The sequence below is a fragment of the Delphinapterus leucas genome, chromosome 7 (genome assembly GCF_059928025.1).
Source record: "Delphinapterus leucas isolate spDelLeu-1000000601 "Yukka" chromosome 7, BTC_Dleu_Yukka2, whole genome shotgun sequence".
Lineage (NCBI taxonomy): Eukaryota > Metazoa > Chordata > Mammalia > Artiodactyla > Monodontidae > Delphinapterus > Delphinapterus leucas.
Window position 1 is genome coordinate 8,543,879 of NC_143135.1, and position 22,060 is coordinate 8,565,938.

A 22,060-nucleotide genomic window follows, 5' to 3' on the forward strand; every position below is an offset into this window, starting at 1 on the left:
TTTTATGTTTGGAATTAAATAGTGACCAGAAAATATCAATTGTGAATAGTAAATGCTAAGAGAAATAGTATGCTTTCTTAGAAAGAATAGTATTTAGAATCTAGTTCAGTTTTTGCTCCTGCCTTACTGTGACCATAGTTTCTCCATCTGAAATGGTTGTGCTAATACCCATTAATGATCTTTCTAAGGGAGACGTTACGATTACTGGTTTACAAGAGATAAAAGTGCTAAAAAAGGGAAAACTTATCATTAGCTCATTTTTATGATGTAAAATTAAATTCCCAAACAAAGGTATCATGATGCACGGCATGGCTATTGTTTTCATCTTATTTGTGATTATAGCAAAACTTGATGCTGGGTCATGAGTTAATATCAGGAAGTGCTGACTAGACGGTAGCTTAGAGAAATCAGAGGTGGGACACTTGGGTTCCATTGTCTTATTTTTGTTGCTTTTTCACTGAGACCTTGAGTCATATAATGGCTAGTCCTCATTTTACATGTGTGTTAAACTAAGTGCTTTTGTTTATAAACTTTATCTGAGCTTCTTAGGTTCCGAGTAAAGTAGAAATAATAGCAGCTGCCGATTTTAGAGGCCAGCTGTGTTCCCAACCGTCAGTCTCTCCAGGCTGCTCTGACAAAATACCATTGACTGGGTGGTTTATAAGCAACAGAAATTCATTTCTCACAGTTCTGGAGGCTGGAAATCCAAGATCCGAGTGCCAGCATGGTTGGGTGAGGGTTCTCTTTCTGGTGTTAAGAGTTCTGATTGTAGCATCTCTTTCATAGGAGCACTAATCCCATTCTTGAGGGCTTCACCTTCGTGACCTAATCACCTCCCAAAGGCCCCACCTACTAATACCTTTAGGGGTTAGGATTTCAACCATATGAGTTTTAGGGGCACACAGACATTCAGACAATAGCACCAGCACTGTGCTCATTACTTTTATTCTTTATGTTCCCAGTAATTCCATGGAGTTGGTATTTCCTTTATCTTAAAAATGAAGAAGTTGGCTTAGGAAAGTTAAGTAACTTGCTCAAAGTACTCAGCTAGTAAGTAGTGGGGCAGAGATTCACGTCCCCGTCCTTCTTGCCTCAAAGCCTTACTGTGCTAAACTAGAAGTTCTGTTATACTGGGGAAGTCATTTAGAGGATATATACTGTTTAGTTAGTAGGAGAACTTGCCTTTTGAAGTGGGAATTTTTCATAGCCTCATATTAAACGTAAAATGCATCTTTTTCAGTTCATTTGGCTCAGTTGGTTCAAGACAGTTAATATGCTTGTTCAACCTAAGATTTACATTCCAGCTGGTCTTAATATTGCAAAAGAAACCGAGTTTGAGAGACTTACCTTTACCTTCTATTTGTCACCTGTGTGATATTTTTATGTGGTTGGCAGCTTTCCTGAGCAGGAAACTTCCACAGCCTGTTGGTTGGCAATTCAGAAATCCAAGGTTGGGGCCTGGCTTTGGAGAGAAATCTGCTTAGGCAACACTTTGTGAATTAGGTAGGAGAGAAAGTTGAGTGTGTAGGTGATGTGTTCTTTTAGGGTTATAACGTTCCATTATTAGACATACTTTTACCAAACCTAAGCTCTGGTTTGTTCATCACTGGTAGGGAAGATGTCCAGTGGAATTCTGTTTTTTTTTTAAGTACTTGATTTTCATTTGAATTAAAAATTTATTCATTCATTCATTCATGCTGCACCAGGTCTTAGTTGCAGCATGCAAACTCTAGTTGTGGCATGCATGTGGGATCTAGTTCCCCAACCAGGGATCGAACCTGGGTCCCCTGCATTGGGAGTGCAGTCTCACCCATTGGGCCACCAGGGAAGGCCCCCAGTGGAATTCTCAACTGAGGATGTTTAGGAGAGGGTGGGTTAGAATGACTCTTCATGCCTTTCCTCTTGTCTTAGGGTGGTCTCAGGTTATCGGGCATAAACATGCAGAATGACATTTCTCTGTATTACTAAACATTTAAATATTTCAGAACATTCTTTTTTTTTAAATTTATTTATTTATTTTTGGTTGTGTTGGGTCTTCGTTGCTGTGCGTGGGCTTTCTCTAGTTGCGGGGAGCACGGGCTACTCCTTGTTGTGGTGCACGAGCTTCTCATTGCGGTGGCTTCTCTTGTTGCAGAGCACAGGCTCTAGGCGCGCAGGCTTCAGTAGTTGCGGTGCGCAGGCTTCAGTAGTTGCGGCACGCAGGCTCAGTAGTTGTGGCTCACAGGCTCTGGAGTGCAGGCTCAGTAGTTGTGGCGCATGGGCTTGGTTGCTCTGCGGCATGTGGGCTCTTCCCGGACCAGGGATCAAACTCGTGTCCCTTGCGTTGGCATGCGGATTCTCAACCACTGAGCCACCAGGGAAGCCCCCAGAACATTCTGTTTTAAAATTCATTTTTATCATGGTATTCCAGGAAATAGGAAGAGCTTTTTAAAGTTCTGTAACCCTGACTTTTGAAATTTTGTATTGCAATACAATATGTAATGCATATTGTAATACAATATGCATATTGTATTAGTTTCTTAGGACTGCTGTAACAAAGTGCCACAAACGGGGTGGCTTAAGAAAAGAAATTCATTCCCTAACAGCTCAGGAGACCAGAATTCCGAAAATAAGGTGTTGGCAGGGTAGATTCCTTCTGGAGGCTCTGAGGGGGAATCTGTCCTGTGTTTCTCTTGGTGGTTGCTGGCAATCCTTGGCATTCCTTGGCTTTTAGTTTCAGTATTCTGATTTCTGTCTCTGTGGTCACATGGCCACCTTCTGTCTGTGTTCTCTCTTCCTACAAGGACACTGCTCTTTGAATTTAGGTCCCACCCATATCCAGTATGATCTCAACTTAACTAATGACATCTGTAAAGACTATTTTTAAGTAAGGTCCCATTCTGAGATTCCAGTGGACATGCATTTTAGCGGGTGGACACTGCTCAACCCCATACACATATTTACAAATATGAAGGGTTTATTACTAAATATTAAGTGTGCTAAGTTTCATATTAGATTTATAAAACAGGGAATAAATTTTATATAAGCAAACTTTAGTCTTATTATTATGTACTATTTGCTTCCCTCATGCATGATTGAACTATAAAACACATTTACAGGGTTAAAATTTTTCCTTTGCTACGTGAAAAGGCAAGCCCCAAAGGAAGAAATACAAATGATTAAGACATATTCATGAAAATGTGTGTTGCATAACAGTAATCAAGAAAGTACAAATGTGTTGGTACACAGCCTTTATGTGACAGTATCAACATTTTAAATGTTCACGTCTTTTGATCCACTATTTCACTTTTAGGAAATTACCCTAAGGGACTATCCATATGTAAGTAGATAAAAATATGTGGACAAGAATAATACTACTGTGGCATTATTATTATAATAGTGAATAATTGGAAACAACCCAAATATGTATTTTTGAGGAATTGGTTAAATTATGGTACATCACACAAAGGAATGAAAAGAAGTCATTTAAAAGGATAAGATAGATAAATGGATCTATCTGTATTTACATAGAAAGATATTCATGATACGTTATTAAATGTAAAAAGATTGCAGAGTATCATATATTGTAAGATCCTAATTATTGAAAAATATGTACATATAAGGATGTTTTTAAAAGGAAAGGTTTGAAAAATAAAAATTTCCTTTTGTATTTCACTTTAAAAATATGTTAATATTAGTTTGCCCTGGGACTTCCCTGGCGGTACAGTGGTTGAGAATCTGCCTTCCAGTGCAGGGGATGCGGGTTCGATCCCTGGTCAGGGAACTAAGATCCCACATGCTGCGGAGCAACTAAGCCCCTGTACCCCAGCTACTGAGCCTGCGCGCCACAACTAGGGAGTCCATGCGCTGCAGTGAAAGATCGCGTATGCTGCAACGAAGATCCTGCGTGCTGCAACTAAGACCCGAGCAGCCAAATAAATAAATAGTAAATAAATTTTTAAAAAACCTTAGAAAAAAATATATTAGTTTGCACTTGTGTGTCTATTTAGGGAACTATATAGTCATTAGGAGGATTGTTCATGAAGAATTCTTGTTAGCTCTGCAAAGATGTATGTACTTTTTAGCTTTGGAGTTGGGTAGTTTGTAATTTTAGGGAACCTTTTAAACAAGATATTGAAGGGTTTTGAGTGAAGAGTAAATTTAGGGTGCTACATTGCAAATAGTAGGTGACTTGTGAATATTTGGCAAGTGCTTGATTGAGAACCACATAAACTTCATTGTGGGGGGGGATCTTTAAGTAGAGCTGATACATTTCTCAGAGCTAGAAAAATACCTAGACATTTCAATATATTTTCTCAAGTATATTCTTGTACAATGACTTGGTTGAGGTTCTGCAGCCCCGCCCCATATAACCTGGGCAAGACACCATTAGCCTAAGAATGTTTATGTTTAATCCAGAAGAGGATCTTCATGTAGTTTCTGTAGGACGTTTAAATTGATTAAGAACTACACTCTGGGGCTTCCTTGGTGGCGCAGTGGTTGAGAGTCCGCCTGCCGATGATGCAGGGGACGCGGGTTCGTATCCTGGTCCGGGAAGATCCGCGGAGCAGCTGGGTCCGCGAGCCATGGCCGCTGAGCCTGCGAGTCCAGAGCCTGTGCTCCGCTATGGGAGAGGCTACAACAGTGAGAGGCCCGTGTACCAAAAAAAAAAGAAAAAAAGAACTACATTCTGAAGCTATTTTCTGCAAATGTTCCCCTAAGTACTTTAAGGATTGTTTTAGTGGTTTTATTTTATTTTTTTTAAAAAAGAATAACCATTTATTCAGAGGTGCACACCTGCCAGACAGTCTTAGTTTTGGTATAATCGGTGCTGAGCTGCTGTTCCTACAATAGTTAGCTAGGAGATGAGCTCATTTTTGAGACCCCTTTTCAACCGACACAGGACGACTGTCTTCACCATAAAGAAATCTGTCTTCCTTTTTACTAGAGAAGAGAGACCTAATACAGTAACTACTGAATTGTTTAGAAATTAAACAGAAGAGATTGTAGGGAGCAGTCTTCTTGGAGGCCATGAGATTCTGAGATTGTCTCAGTCGTGAGACAGTTCTTGCCTGTTCTGAGTCTAAAACTCATATTTTGGTACAGCCTTCATAGAAACATTAATAGCTGAGGGTCTATGAAACCTGGGTAAAAACATGGATAATACAGTCTGTGGTGTCTAGATCCTGCTGCGTCTTTTGTGAAATAATTGCTGAAGCTCTCATTCTTTCAGTGTGGTGAATATTGAAACCATAAAAAAATTTATTTTTCTGAATAGGTAATGCACTCACATGTTTAAAATCCCAGAAAAGATTAAGAAGTAAGTATTTAGTGAAAAGTCTCTCTTCCATTTTTGTAGGCTTCCAGAGTTTCTTTTAGTATATGCAAAGCAAATATAAATATACATGGGATAGCATTTTATGTACCCTATGTGTTTTTCACTCCAAGGTTATAAATAATTTGTCCCACTTTTTTTCTTGAAATTTTTCAGTTCCATTTTTCACATTATAATTTATGATCCAGTTTGGATCCAGCTTATTTTCTGAATGGGCACCTATTTGTTTCAACACTATTTGTTGAATAGTCCAACTTTCCCCCACTGGCTGAAATGTCACCTTTATCAAATGTTAAGCCACTAATCAATGTGTAATATAGGGATCAATCCCTTTTTAAGTTGATATAGGCCATACTTTGGCGCCATCCTGAAAAGACTATAGAATTAAGAGTATTTAGATGGAGATTGGTACCCATTTACTTAGGTAGGACATTGAAAAACTTAAAAAATTTTTGATGTCAAGAGACCTTATGATTGATTAGTTATTTAAGATGGGGTGGAAATCAGTGATTAGAAGTATATGTTACTATTTAGAGAAAAATCTCGTGTAGATTTCAATTTAGGAGCCATAAATAAATTCTAATTATAAAATTTAAAGCATGGGGGAAAAGTAAATTTTATTAGACTTCTGGAATTGGGGAAGGACTCTTTAAAATTAGAAAGAATAAAAGAAATTATCAAGGAAAAGTGCTGTAGTTTGAATACATAATAATCTTATGCATATTTACAAAAAGGCAAACAAACTGGAAAAATATTTTAGTTATCATGGTACACATAAGGATAACATATTTATTTACTTGCTGAAGAGTGACTGTATTCTAAGATAAAGGCCCTAATAAATAGTTCACTGGAAAGGAAATCAGCTGATGAACAAATATGAGACAAAGTTTGGCCTAACTAGTAATAAAAGAAATAAAAGCAAATTAAAATAATGACCTACCATTAAATTTTTAAATATGCTATTAGATATCCAAAAGAAAGCATAAGTATTACATGTAAGAAAGGATACATGTAATGTATATATGTAAGGTATGAAACATAATTTAATGAACATCATCAACCCACTACCCAACTTACTATCTAGAACTAGAATTGGCAAACTTTTTCTGTAGTGGACTGAATAGTAAATGTTTTAGACTCTGTGGGCCTTACAGCTACTCAGCTCTGCTGTTGTAGCAAGAAAGCAGCCGTAGACAATTGTATTAATGAATGTACATGGTTGTATTCCAATAAAACTTTCTTTACAAATATAGTTAGCAGGTCGTATTTGGCCCAAGGGCTGTAGCTTTCCAGAACTACAGAACATTACAAGTACTATTTTCTATACCTGTATGCTTCTTCCCATCTCCCTGCCTCTCTACAGAAATAACCACTATTGTAAATTTTGCTTTTTCTGTCCTTGAATTAAAAAAAAGTTATTACTTGTGTTTGGTTCACTTAACAGTCTATTGCTAAGTTTCTATAATTTTGAACTTTATAAAAACATATGTGGCCAACTTGAATTTTTACTGAGCATTTTATTTTTAAGTTTATCTGTATTATTGCATGTAGTTGTAATTCATTCAGTTTCATTGTAGTATAATAGTGCCTTCTGTGAATACAACCGTTTATTCTCAATGGTTTTCTCCAGTTTTTTGCTATTATGAACAATGCTGCTATGAACATTCTTGTATGTGTGGATATATGGGAATTTCCCAAGGGTATGTGCTTAAAAGCAGGATTGATGGATATTGGAATATGTAATATAGCTTCACCTTTACTAGATAATGCCAAATTGTTTTCCAAAATTCTGTTCCAGTTTATAGTCCCTTCATCAGTGTATATAAAAATTCCCATTGAGCCATATCCTTGTCAACACTTGGTGTTATCAGACATCTTAGTTTTGCTAAGTTAGTGATATAAAATATCTCATTGTGATCTTAAATTGCATTTCCCTGATTACTAATGGGATTGAATATCTTTTCATGTATTTATTTCCATTCATGTTTCCTTTCCTTTGAAATTCCTGTTGTCCAGTTTTAATTGGGTTGTCTTTCTCTGCACTGTAAAGATCCTGTAGGTCTACTTTAAGATATGAGCCTTGGGCTTTCCTGGTGGCACAGTGGTTAAGAATCCACCTGCCAGTGCAGGGGACACGGGTTCGAGCCCTGGTCAGGGAAGATCCCACATGCCACGGAGCAACTAAGCCCGTGCGCCACAACTACTGAGCCTGCGCTCTAGATCCTGTGAGCCACAACTACTGAGCCTGTGAGCCACAACTACTAAAGACCGCGCCCAGAACCTGTGCTCTGCAACAAGAGAAGCCACTGCAATGAGAAGCCCACATACTGCAACGAAGAGTAACCCCCACTCTCTGAAACTAGAGAAAGCCCGCACCCAGCAATGAAGACCCAGTGCAGCCTAAAATAAATAAATAAAATAAGTACATTTATTTAAAAAAATAAAAAAAAGATATGAGCCTTGTTGGTTATGCATTGCAGGTATCTTCTCCCATCCTGTGTCTTGCCTTTTCTTTTTTTAGTAGTAGTGTCTTAGTTTTAATGTGGTCGAATTCATTCACCTTTGATTTTATGTAGTGCTTTTTAAGTCTTGTTTTAGAAAATCCTTTCCTTTCTCTACACACACACACATGCATACAAACACTCTTAAATTTTGTCCTTCATATTTGTGTTTAGTCGACTGGGAATCAATTTTTGTGTATGTGAGGTGGAGATCCGTTTTCTGTTTTTGTACATAGATGCCAATACTTCTGACATCATTGATTGAATACTCTTGTTTTCCCGTTATTTGCAATTTCTGTTATGTTTAAAAAAATCCTTTTATAAATGCATGGGTCAGATTCTAGGTTCTTAATTCTGTCCCACTGGTCATTTTGTCTAGCCCTGTGCCATTACTACATTATCATAATTAGCTATTTTATAATAAGAGTTGATATCTGGTATAACGATTCCCTCCCTTTTTTACCTGTAGTCATCTTCAGTAGTGTCTTAATTATGCTTTAGTCTTTGCTCTTCTGTGTAAGTTTTGGAATCAGTTTATCAGGTTTATTAATGTCCCTGTTCGGTTTTTGATTGGAATTGCATTGGATCTATAAATTGATCTGACGGCGATTGGCATGTATTTATGACAATGGGAAGGTATTCTTATCCTGAACAGAGTAATCTCTCTCCATTTATTTAGGTTTTTTAGTTTCACTTTATGAAGAATATAAAAACTTACTTGATTAAGGTCTTATACATGTTTTGTTAGATTTATTTTAGAAGTTTCCTTAGAAGTTAGAAATCTTAAAAATTATTTTTCCTAATCATGCTGGTATGTTGAAATGCATTTGATTTTTCTATATGATAAATTCAGCAATCTTGCTAAACTCTCATTATTTCCAGTAATATATTTGTAAATATTACGTATTATCTACGTAATTCATGGAGAATGGAGTTTTTGCTTTTTTCCACATCAGATTTTATATTTTTTATTTGTTTGCGGTACGCGGGCCTCTCACTGTTGTGGCCTCTCCCGTTGCGGAGCACAGGCTCCTGACGCGCAGGCTCAGTGGCCATGGCTCACGGGCCCAGCCGCTCCGCGGCATGTGGGATCTTCCCAGACTGGGGCATGAACCCGTGTCCCCTGCATCGGCAGGCGGACTCTCAACCACTGTGCCACCAGGGAAGCCCCTCTTTCTTTTTAAAATAAGTATCTGTCGCTGGATTTGATTTCCTAATAATTTGCATGGGATTTTGGTATCTAAGTTTATGAGCAAGATTGGTCTATAATTTTCTGGTCACAAATGCCGTTGTCTGGTTTTGGCATACTGGTCTCACCCTTTCTCCTCACCGTGTTTTCTGGAAGAGTTCACATAACATTAAGGTGTTTAAAAGTGGTAGAAGAAACCTCTGAAACTCCTCAGGTCTGTGTGTGGGTGTGTGTGAATACTTTTCACTGTTGATTCAGTTAAGCTCATTTTCTTCAGTTTTAGTCATTAGTTTTTTAGTTTTCTTTCCGTTTTTAATATGATTATTTACATATTGATTGATTATTGATTGATTGCTGTGTTGGGTCTTATTGCTGTGCGCGGGGGCTACTCTGTTTGTTGCGGTGCGCGGGCTTCTCATTGTGGTGGCTTCTCATTGTGGAGCATGGGCTCTAGGTGTGTGGGCCCAGTAGTTGTGGCTTGTGGGCTCTATTACACAGGCTCAGTAGCTGTGGTGCACGGGCTTATTTGCTCTGCGGCATGTGGGATCATCCGGGACCAAGGCTCAAACCCGTGTCCTCTGCATTGGCAGGCGGATTCTTAACCACTCTGCCACCAGGGAAGTCCCAATGTAATATTTTAAGGCTGTCAATTTCTCTTAGTGCAGTTTAGATGGTTGTATTAGGTGACATTTTCATTATCATTCACTTCTAAATATGTAGTATTTGATTTCTTTTATGGTTTCTTCTTTGACCTATGTGTTATTTAGAAGTATGATTTTTAACTTCCAAATGTTATGTGAATTAAAAAACTTTAAATTTAATTCTCTGCTACTTAAGCTTTTTTTTTTGTTTTTTTTTTTTCCGGTACGTGGGCCTCTCACTGCTGTGGCTTCTCCCGTTGCGGAGCACAGGCTCCGGACGCGCAGGCTCAGCGGCCATAGCTCACGGGCCGAGCTGCTCTGCGGCATGTGGGATCTTCCCGGACCGGGGCACGAACCCGTGTCCCCTGCATCGGCAGGCGGACTCTCAACCACTGCGCCACCAGGGAAGCCCCTCTGCTACTTAAGCTTTTGATGCTGCGTTTATTGACACATTTTATCGAATACTTTGATAGTGTTTGAATGCTATGACACTGAGTCTTAAACGTTTGCTGATATATATTTTATGACCTAGACTTTTTATACATGTTCCATATGTGCTTGAGCACAGTGGACATTTTGTTTAATTTGGGGGTGTAAGGTTCATTTGTATCTCTAAATCATACTTGTTAATTATGTCATTTTAAAAATCTTCACTAATTTTTGTCTCCTTGAGTGTCAATAACATATGTATTGATGTTCCACTGTTCTAGTGGATTTGTCAGTGCTCTCTTTTGTTCTGTCACATATTTTGAGGCTATTTTAATAAAGTTTTGAATTGATTCATCTTTTTGGTAAATTGAGGTAATATATAGTAGCCCTCTTTATCCCTAATACCATTTTTTGTTGTTGTTTGAGCATTTTTATCTTTATTAATATGGCTATTCCAGCTTTGTTTTCCTTAGTATTTGTCTGTATATCTTTTTCTGTCATGTTCAACCTCTCTGTGACTGTATGTTTTAGGTGTGTGTGTCTCTTGTAAACAGCATATATGTGGATTTAACAAAAATGCGATTTGACGGCTTCCCTGGTGGCGCAGTGGTTGAGAGTCCGCCTGCTGATTCAGGGGACGTGGGTTCGTGCCTCAGTCCGGGGAGGTCCCACATGCCGCGGAGCGGCTGGGCCCGTGAGTCATGGCCGCTGAGCCTGCGCGTCCGGAGCCTGTGCTCCGCAACGGGAGAGGCCACAACAGTGAGAGGCCCGTGTACCGCAGAAAAAAAAAAAAAAAAGAATTTCTTTGTTCACTTTCTTGTCCTGCAGACCTTCCTTCTGGAAGCATTTTCCTTCTTTCAGAAGGTCTTTGCCGTGTGACAATTTTACTGTTACGTGTGTTTTTCTTTCTATTTAACCTGCTTGTTATATGCTGTGGTTTCTGAAGCTGTGGATTCATGTACTTCATTAGTTCTAGAGAGTTCTCAGCCATCACCCCTTCTCTTATTGCCTCTGATTCACTCCCCTTCATCTCCCAGGACTCCTGTTAGACATATATTAAATAATCTTATTCTGTCTTCCATATCTTAATTTTCTTCTTTATTTCCCATCGTCATCTCTCTGTGCTGCTCCTTGGTACATTATTCAGATCTCTTTTCCTCCAAAGGAGATCTGTGTTTGCTCCTTTGGGGAGCTAAGGGCTTACCCACCTGGGACCATTCCCACTCTATTTCATGATCCAACTTAATTTAGGAGTTATTTTTGCCCAGAGTTTGTCACCACGTTGCAGTGAATGGCCTCAAATAAGCCACAGCTTCACATGTACTTAGCTCAGTGCTCTGGTTTCAGCTCACTGCCCACCTGCTCAGCCCCTTGCAGCTCTCTTTTACTTCCAAGTCTACACTGTAATGGAATATATTGTGTGCAGGATCTTGTTAGGAAGAAGGTTCCTTCAGATTCTCTAGTCTTTAGTACTGTCAGAAGCAGAAGCTGCAAGATAGGGACTTCCCTGGTGGCGCAGTGGTTAAGAATCCGCCTGCCAATGCAGGGGACATGGGTTCAAGCCCTGGTCTGGGAAGATCCCACATGCTGCAGAGCAATTAAGCCCGTGTGCCACAATTACTGAGCCCGCATGCCATAACTACTGAAGCCCATGTGCCTAGAGCCCATGCTCCACAACAAGAGAAGCCACCGCAATGTGCACCGCCTGTGCACCGCAACGAAGAGTAGCCCCTGCTTGCCTCAACTAGAGAAAGCCCAGGCAGCAATGAAGACCCAGTGCAGCCAAAACATAAATAAATTAAATACAAAACAAAACAAAACTGCAAGATACTATTTTTCACCAATCAAGTCAGTAAAAGTTTTAAAAACAATAAAAATCTCGGTGTGTTCAGAGTAGTAAACAAGTCTTCTACATTGGTGATAGGGGTATAAATGGGTACAATCTTCTACAGAAGCAGTTTAGCAATATATAAGAGCCTTAAAAAGGAAGGAGGATATTTTAAATGTTAATTGTGATTGTCTGATTGTGGGCTTTATATATGGTTGTTTTTTAAGTAGTTTTGAATGTTTTCCAGGAGTCTACATTGTTGTCACATACCTAGTAATTTCTCTTAGTTGACCCTATCATCTAAGGAGGTAAAAGTAACCTGAAGTTTTTTCTATGGAGATTTTTATGGTGATATTTGTAGTTGGAAAAATTTATAAACCACTTCTGTTTTATTCACTATGCTATCCCCAACTCTTACAGCAATGCCGGCCACAAAAGGGTGCCCCCAAACTGTTGAATGAATAAATAAGAATGTTTCAGTTTTGTAAACTTGGGTTATGGGCTGTTGAAAGAGTTCCCATCTTGATGTGGGTTCCCATCTACTTTCTTTTCAGTTGATAGTCTGAATTAGTTGGGAACCTAGGAAGAAGTCAGATCATATAAATCAGATTCCTTGCATTTTCATAGTTGGGCCAGCGAGTTCTCACTTCGAGGAAAGAGCTCTATTTAATGGCTCTCCTGAACTCTCTGTTAGAACTTGGTAGAAGCTGAAAAGAAGCTATCACCTTTCCTGAGATAGTAGCCTTTTCCCTTTGGGGTGGCCCAGAGGGCTTCTCTGAGGAGATAATAGAAAATAAATATCATGGGGTCCAGGTGCTTTTATTTCCTTTAACATTAGAAAATGAACAAAAATAAAGCACGTGGGGCTTCCCTGGTGGCGCAGTGGTTGAGAGTCCGCCTGCCGATGCAGGGGACACGGGTTCGTGCCCTGGTCCGGGAAGATCCCACATGCTGCGGAGTGGCTGGGCCCGTGAGCCATGGCCGCTGAGCCTGCGCATCCGGGGCCTGTGCTCCGCAACGGAAGAGGCCACAACAGTGAGAGTCCCGCGTAAAACAAACAAACAAACAAAATAAAGCACGTGGATGAATAGTGAAATCTAACGGATTTAAGGGGGAGAATGAGGGTACAGCAAAGGCCTGGCTTGGGAGAACCTGAGGGGTTGATACTCGATTTTCTGGAAGACCTGTTAATGAAATTCTTTAAAAAGTGAAATTTCTTGAAAGTCTAGGGAGTAGACTTAATCTCCCAGAATGGAAAGCAGGGTAGGGATGTTCTGCATATTCTGTTCTGGACTAGAGAGGACTTAATACTGCAGAAGGGAAGGAGACAATACAGTTACATGAGAGCAGAAACCCGCAAGCAATCTGGTCATTGTCAGAAAGTGTCAGACTCACAGTCTGGGACCCCCGCCCTTTAGCTGGCAGACGTTAGAGCAACTAGATAGAGAGTGAAGGTTGTGCGTTATGCTCCCCTTGGTTGAATAAATCTGTTGGGCTTATTGTTTCCTTTTTCTTGGTCCTGTGAACAGATATTGCCAGTGAATTCAAAGAGCAGTTACAGACACTGATACCATATGTATTAAACCCAGCTAACTTAATGGAAAAGGAGATCAATGGCTCGAAAGTCACCTGTCGGGGGCTATTGGAATATTTTAAGGTAAATGTGGGTTTTAATTCTTAAAATGTTTGACCTTTGGTTAAACTGATCTAGGTTATAAACTAACTTGGTTTCAATATTTTAAAGCCTGGGGGAAATTTTCAAGGGGGAGATGGTGAGAGGCGTTTTGAGAGACTCCGGTGTCCTCCCAGGAGTGGGCCACTGGGTGGCAGTATCGGTCTAAGAACCAAATGGATGTTGTTTGCACTCTCTTAGAGGAGTAATTACTGTGGCTAAAGGAAGATTGTTCCTCAAGGAAGATGGTGTGGACAGGAGGTGGTTAGGAAGTTGCTGTGAGTAGGAGGAGACGGCACCTAGATGTGACACGACTACCTCAAGGCGGATGGTCACTCTGCCCACAGGTAGTGGTGAGGCCAGTGTGCATGGGGAGCCTGGTGGGAGTCCTAGACTTGTGCTGCTTTGAGAATATTTTCAGTTAACTAAAAAATGCTAACATGCACTCAAAGGTGTGCTGTGTTTTTGCTAATTCCTGGGTGTTGATCTAGGTCTTTAGGAAAATGCAATTGTATGGTCACTGTTTGTAAAAATCAAAGTCCAGTTAAATATGACAGAATGGCATTTTTCATAATTGTTTTTATGTTTATATTCTAAGGCATATATTAAAATTTACCAAGGAGAAGATCTGCCTCACCCCAAATCCATGCTTCAGGTAAGCAGTTCTTTGGCATCCTAAATGATATCCTTTGATTACTTGAATTGACCCGTATACAGTAAGCAGAGTCCTTTAAGAAGAGAATGCTGTTGGTCCCCCCCCCCCCTTTTCATTATGCTGAGGTCCATTCATGTTTAGCACATTTTCCAGCAGTGTGACTCCCTTCTGGTTTTCTTGTCTGTATTCATGCTGGTGAAGTTAGAACAGAATGGCTTCTTGCTGGGCCTGGTCTTCCCCCAAAACATACTGTGGAAAACAGGTTAAACATACCCAGTTCTGTTAGACAAATCATTTTCCTGTTACCTGTTGTCTCTTTTCATAGAACATGTCCAACGTATCTAAATATTTCCTGTTTACTAATCAGGTTTTTAATTTGCAAATAGTTTTATTTCCAACATTTTGATGTTTCCAAGATGTCATTTTGTTAAAACATATAATTTCTGACTTTCATGTGCTGAAGATAAGGCCATTTATTGCCAAATCTTTATTTATATTTATTTATTTATTTATTTACTTTTGGCTGCATTGGGTCTTCATTGCTGTGTGCGGGCTTTCTCTAGTTGCGGTGAGCAGGGGCTACTCTTTGTTGCGGTGCACGGGCTCCTCTTTGCAGTGGCTTCTCTTGTTGTGCAGCACGGGCTCTAGGCGCATGGGCTTCAGTAGTTGTGGTGCATGGGCTCAGTAGTTGTGGCTCATGGGCTGTAGAGTGCAGGCTCAGTAGTTGTGGCACATGGGCTTAGTTGCTCTGTGGCATGTGGGATCTTCCCGCACCAGGGATCAAACCCATGTCCCCTGCATTGGCAGGTGGATTCTTAACCACTGCGCCACCAGGGAAGCCCCAAATGTTTATTTCTTTAGTAGGATAACATTTTCACAAAGGGAGCTAGAGATCGGGATTGATGTTGTAAAGATAAATTTTTCCTCTTCTTTTCTGAGTTAACATCTATTTTTTAACACATAAAATCGAAGCAAAGGAAATACTTTCAGAGGTTTAATTTTATGCTAAAGATTATGTATGAGAACATTTTTTGTTCTCTCTCTTATGTATGAGAACATTTTTTGGCAGAAAATTTGGCAGAAAAGGTATATTTTAATTCATAAATTGGGCTGTATGGAAAGCTGAAAAACAGAAGAATAATAAAGAAGGGGGAATGGGGAATAGGGTGAGAGAAAATTTTTACTTGGTTATTTGTGGAAGAACATTAAAAGAGAAAGGATTTATGGTTTGTGCTTTCATTTCTTAAAAGGCCACTGCTGAAGCCAACAATTTAGCAGCTGCAGCCTCTGCCAAGGACATTTACTATAACAACATGGAAGAGGTAGGTGTGCTGGGCAGTTGTCTTATTCTGAAATACCTATAACTGGGCATGTTGCTGACTTCAGAAGTCCAAACTTGATCCCATTTAGTGTATCTTATGATGATGAGGCAACATTCAGGTCTTCCTGCTTATTGGGGCCTTTTAATTATGGCCCTTTCTAATAAGCAAGGCTTTCTTACAGTGTCACAGCTCTCACTAATCAATATCACCCTGGTTACTAAGTGTGCTTTTCTGAGGAATTGAAACCAGACCTCTATTGGTCTTGGTCATCATTTTAAAGTTAATTTCTAATATCTTAAAATATTCTAAGCTTTTCAGTGTTTTCACTTGTTTTATTTGGCATTTGTTTTTGAAGGGTTCTTCACCCTTCACATTGTGTCTTTATTCTTTTTAGGTTTCTGGGGGAGACAAACCTTATTTGTCTCCAGACATTCTAGAGGAGAAGCACTGTGAATTCAAAGAACTTGCTCTGGACCATTTTAAGAAGACAAAAAAGATGGGTGGGAAGGATTTTAGCCTTCGTTACCAGCAGGAGCTGGAGGAGGAGATCAAGGAACTGTATGAGAACTTCTGCAAGCACAATGGTAGCAAGAATGTCTTCAGCACCTTCCGAACCCCTGCAGTGCTCTTCACAGGCATTGTGGCTTTGTACATAGCTTCAGGCCTCACTGGCGTTATTGGTCTTGAGGTGGTGGCCCAGCTGTTCAACTGTATGGTTGGCCTGCTGTTAATAGCTCTTCTCACCTGGGGGTACATCAGGTACTCTGGTCAGTATCGTGAGCTGGGCGGTGCTATCGATTCTGGTGCAGCATATGTATTGGAGCAGGTAAGTGGTGCCAGCTGAGCGGGCTGACGGTTGATAATGGACAGTTACTTGTGCTTATTGTAAAATATCTCCGTTTGGAAGAGTTCAGTAGTGAAGGAAGGCATGAGAAACTTCCCCTGGCCATTTTTTTTTTTCTAACAGGCGTTACGTTTTATTATCCTTCTTTAGGATATTAATGTTTATTTGTAATATTTTGTTTCCACGCTTAACAACTGCTCTTTAGTGCAAAAAATTTTCCAACTTACATATGTTGTGTCCTTCATGGGAAACTTTTAACTGCGTGTTCATCAGACATAATTCCTGTGTGAGTCTCTCCCCCATCCAAGGTTAGTTTGCTTCACTGAAAGTCACAAGCTTTGAAAAATATGAACTTAACAAACTGTTCTATTTTGAGACCTACTAATGGATGGCGTGTCTTTCACTTAAATCATTCAGTAAGCCAGTGGCTTTTGACATTGACATGATCTCTAGGTTTATAGATCCTTGAGACTCAGCTTTCTCTTTCTGAGTAGCGGGAACATATCAGTTAAGTTAGAAGCTTGTGGTAAAGCCAGGAGAGCTGCCCACCCCTTACCTTCCAGTAAGGTAGCAGAGGCTCAGCTGATGGACTCTCTGGGGAGTTAGCAGCTGCCACAGGGCTCCCCGACCCCTGCATTTTCATTCCCTTATTTTCTATAACATAGTAACAATGTAGACAGAGATTTTCGAAAGTTTGTCTCCAATGGCTTACTCTTTTGATGCTGTGCTGTATTTTATTAACTGACATGTTGAATAAATGGACTTTTGCAGGCCACTTCTCACATTGGTAATTCCACTCAGGCTGCTGTGAGGGATGCAGTTGTTGGGAGACCATCCTTGGATAAAAAAGCTCAGTAGCATCTTAACAAGAGGATCCAACAAGACCCCGGCCAGTCCCTTCTGATTTCTGGGCTTCTGCCACGGCCACAGGTCCAGCTCCCAAGGAACGCAGACCTGGGACCATCTGGAAAGAGCTGAAACACGGCACTAATAAATGAATAGACCTTTCCTGTGGTTTCAAATTCTTAAACACACTTCCATTTCTCTTGGAAGCATTTCTTTTCCTTGCTGGTATAGATCCAAGCCTATGTCTGTCTTCTTATTACTCTCTGCTTTGTGCACTTTATGGGGAAAAAGCTAAAAGAAAAAATGGAAATGCGGTTTTGTCCTTTATGTGCCATTTAGTGCCTTTTAAGGTTGAATCCATGCTTTTGAGGACATAATAGGGAGGGGATTGAGGATAACCACATGAAAGATGCTGTTTTGGTGAATTATCAGTTCTTTTGTACCTTACTCTTTTGAAAAGGATTTTTAAAGTTTACAAAACTTGCAAAAGCTTCAGAACTAAAGACTGACTAAAAATGATGCCATTACACTTTTAAAGTCTTATAATATTAGAGAATTGTTTTTGCCACATAGTATGGAAAAATTATATCGTATTTAACTCTACCGTACACTGAAATTTAAGGTGTGTTTCCTGACAGGCTGGCAGTTTTGTTAGAACATACTCTTTTTTTTTTTTTTGCCTTCGTTCATTCCTATAGCTTCTTTCTAGAAAAGAGGCAAATATGGCTTGAGAAACCAGAGCAGCTTGTAATAAAAGGAATGAGCTTTCATACTTTAAGAAAAAAGCTTGAGTTTAAATGAACCATGTGACCTCTGATAAGTCATTTGAACTTGTGCCTTGGTCAGATTCACTGATTGTAGGTTTATATACATATATGTATTATACATAACACACACAATTGTCATTTGAGAGTTTTTGTTTTTTAGAGTTCTGTATGAGAACGGAACTTTATCAAGGATTAGAGGAAAGACATTTACCAAACATAACTGCCTTTAACTGGCATCCTATTTCATGTGGTTTAGCAGTAAATCAGGTCTTTATCCACAATGTTTATTTGCATTCTCCTATTCACTGTCTAAGATTTTTAATAATGGAGCTAAAACTGTCAGTTTTATTGAATCATCCTTTAACTTTATACATGACTAGTCTGGTAGCTTTAAAATAGCTTTGGCTTAGTAAGGACCAAAGTCCCACCCAAATATGGACATATAATATCTAGAAGTATCTAAGAATTCTTCATTTACCTTGATCATGTGATAAAAAACTTTATCAGTTGCCTTTTCCTTTGGTTTTATAATGGTGAATTGTTGTGGATTTTAAAACTTCATAAAACTTGCCTGCAGGTATTTATATAAACATTCAGGTATGTGAGCCTTAATTCTTAAGATAATTTAACTTTTGCTGTGGGAGGGAGGGAGGTAGGGAGGTTTAGGCAAATTCTGAGGGTAAATTCTTTATACGTGAAGTATGAATGGAAGGTAGAAACAGCCTCTTCTAGCATGTAATCTCTGTCAAAGAATATTTCTCTTGACTGTTTTAACACTTTACCACTCAAGTATTTTTACAAGTTCTGAATTAATTCCAAGTGTTTTATGTATTTTTTCATATTTACATACCATCTTGCCCTGAAGTTCTTGCTGTTTTATTCAACTGTGGTTAAATTCTAGAAAAATTCCAGCTTGTCCTAAAAACTGTTTACTTGCATATCAGTGATACTTAGCTTTATTATCAATAAATTAAAAGCTTAGTTTTGAAATTTTGGTGCATTTTCAGGTGGCCTCTCATCTTCCTGAAGGTTGATACTTATTTGCTAAAGGCCTTACAGATGTTGAGATACTTAGCTTTTAATGCATTTGTGTAAGCACATTTATAGATTTCAGAAAAATTGTCTAGAATTATCCTACTTTTAATGGTGAGAAAGGATGCTGTGTTTAAATTTTATTTTAATACTAAAATATTAGATATTTTAAAATAAAAAATATATGATAATGTATGATTTAATGAAATCTTAGAATTTAGTTACTGTTTAAATCCACCATTTCTGTTTTGATCTTAAAGGAATAACTTTGTTTAATTACCCTGGGGAACCCTTATTTTTTTGTCTTTATCAGTTAACTTATTCTGCCTCTGGAAATTGTTTATAAAATTTTCTCAGTGAGGATTTTTATGAGTTTCCTTTGGCCTCTTTTTTTTTTTTAACAGAAAATTGATGATTTTATATCAGCTTTTCCAATAAAAGGTACATTCTCATTGCTGGCTATAAATAGTCTTGGGGAGGTTTATAACCAGGTTGAAAAGAATGTCTTTTACCCCTTACCTTCCCTCAGCCGTTAGTTTGTGGGTCAGGGACATTACTTAGGACTAAGTTTTTGCTTGGTGTTTGTTGCTCTGCCACTCCTGCCTTTCCATGCAAGCATTTTTAATTTGCACATTCCTAACAGTATATGGGGCACATTCCTATTAACATATAAAATGTTTTCATAATTTTCTATGAAAATACTTCGTTTTAGGAGAGGTTAAATATTGTTAAGTTTTTTGTTTTCTTAATACTTCCAGTTCGTTTCTAAGTAAAAATAATAGAATCAAAATTTTGATTGTTTCACTGAGGTGTGTAGACAAAATGAGGGAAAACTATCATGTATGGTGATAAAACATCCTTAGAGCCATAACCTTATTTTAGCAGTATACCAAGAGATCTGTTTTCCCGCAGAGGTTTATATAGTAACAGCTACTTCATACTTGGTAGAGTTGCCTGTGAGTATTGTTTTTGTTTTACCTGGTTTTTCTTTTTTTTTTTCTCTTTCATGAAGTAAAATGCTTTATGCGAACAAACAGACAAACTGCCTTGTACTGGCAGTGCGTTTCTTTAACAGGTCATACCCAGCGTTCCACCTGGCTTATGAAAATGGTGTCTTGGATAGGGTGAGTTTGGATGAGTATGTATGTATGTATGTATGAGTTACAGAGAAATTAAATAGTTGATTTAAGTCCAGGCAAAAGCGATTAAAAAACAGTTTTATTTTTCCCTAGAGTATTTTTTTTTAAATAATGTAAACTTACATGGACATCTGCATAGAACTATTGAAATGTAATTTAGGATTATTTAGGATGGCTGCCATCTAAGGTCGCAAACATGGGCTGCATCATTCTGGCTTACCTTTAGATCCAACAAAATTTTAGTCAAGAATAAGGGCATGATGAAGACAAGCTTCAGTTCCTAAAACACAAACTATTTGTGTAGGTGGTGTTTTAAAATGACATTCAAAAGCCCATTTGTAAGAGACCATTTTGCATTTGAATCGTTTTCCTTCTGTTAAGTCCTATTGTAGCTATGTTTTGGATAGTGGTTCTCCTCTACCTTGAAGTGCATAAAACTTACCCCTGGGAGGCATATTTAAAGAAATTCAAATTCCCAGCTTTATACCCAGGGATTGCCTCAGTGTGTCTGGGTCTGGGTTGTGGCCCTGGAATCACCACTTTTAAAAACCGCATCACAGGTGGTTCAGAGACCACAGCGAGAGAGACTGCTCGGAGGGATGGGAAAGTGCAATTCAGTATTGTCTGGAGGCAAGTGGATGGCTTTTGCCTGAGGTTCAGAATAGGTGGTCTACTGCCAGATACAATCACTGAGAGTTTACAGTGTTCAGAGTAATAAGGATGCCTTTAGTCTAGAGGATTATCTAAGCTCTGTGAAAATGTTTTTCTAAATTAGGAAGTCCTAGTGCCTTCTCTGAGAGATGAACGTACAAGTATCCTATTTACTACCGGGTGTAATTAGGATTTAAAAAAAAAAACTATTTTGAAAGTTGTGTTTCTTTTAAAAAAACAATTCAGCACTGTGACTTTGAACCTCTAAATCTTTTATGCACAGAAAACCTTAAGCCTAAGTAAAAATGAACGAAAAGGAAGGAGAAGATCATAACTGAAAATTAGCCACAAAATAGCCCTTACCAGGGACTTTCAAGATAGATGTAAGGGCAGAAAGATTTTAGAAGAAATTTTTCTTCCTGGGAAAGGCATTTCAGGTGCCAGAACTAAGATTTAAATGTAGTGTTTTCATGACCAAGGGAAGGCGGCATTTGATTCCCAAAGTTTCCAATTTCAATGAATAAATGCTATCATGGACTTAAGCCTTAAAGGAGTTAATATTAATTTTGAGCATATATAGAATTTCCTCTCTGACTTCTTTTTCTTCAAAAAAAAAGATGTTCAAAGCACTTTCTTTCTCCTAGACCCTTTCTGAATGGCTTTAAAATTTAATATACTTTTTAAAAAGTGCAATGGATTAGATTATGCTATTAGTATATTAAAAGCTTGTTTCTGTTTCTTAGTTTTAAGGTCATTTAATGGAATAAAGATCACAGCACCATGTTACTTGTGTTTCTTCTTTCTCTGTTCTTTAACATGGGAGGATCTGTGAAGTACATTTGGGCTTGGCAAAGCAAATAGGATCTCTAAGGGGATGAAAACTTGGGTCAAAGGCGCAGTGGTCATGCGGTTTGAGTTGAGTCAGCTTTCTCTGTCCTGCAAAACAATACTGAACTAGTATCTTACTAGCATAATGCTGGAGCAAGCTGTGCTGTCGGAGGTATTGGGTAAAATGGAGCTAACTGGTTAATGGTTCCTTGTTGGGAGTGGGGTGAGGTAAAGAAAGCTCTACTGAAAGCTTTCCCTTTCACTGACGACCTTGGAGGCAGTGGGGAAGTTGGTTTGAACTTCTCAAATATTGACTAATCACTTTACATACCCAATTTAGCCCTACAATAAAAAGATTTATTTCCTAGTTTGAAACATACACTGGGTGGGGTCAGTAGCCTC

General features: G+C 38.8%; 1 protein-coding gene across 6 annotated transcripts in view; it reads left to right on the forward strand.

Annotated features, from left to right (window-relative positions):
• Window positions 1-21,616, forward strand: part of ATL3 (atlastin GTPase 3) — a 52,303-nt gene extending 30,687 nt beyond the window's left edge. For all 6 annotated transcript variants that reach the window (XM_022591691.3, XM_089914642.1, XM_022591689.3 and 3 more), the window contains 5 exons: window positions 13,432-13,559; window positions 14,173-14,229; window positions 15,480-15,551; window positions 15,946-16,377; window positions 17,167-21,616. In XM_022591691.3, coding sequence (XP_022447399.1) covers window positions 13,432-13,559; window positions 14,173-14,229; window positions 15,480-15,551; window positions 15,946-16,377; window positions 17,167-17,253 — 776 coding nt within the window. In that variant the 3' untranslated portion in view covers window positions 17,254-21,616. The remainder of the gene's footprint in view (window positions 1-13,431; window positions 13,560-14,172; window positions 14,230-15,479; window positions 15,552-15,945; window positions 16,378-17,166) is intronic.
• Window positions 21,617-22,060: the final 444 nt, after the last annotated feature.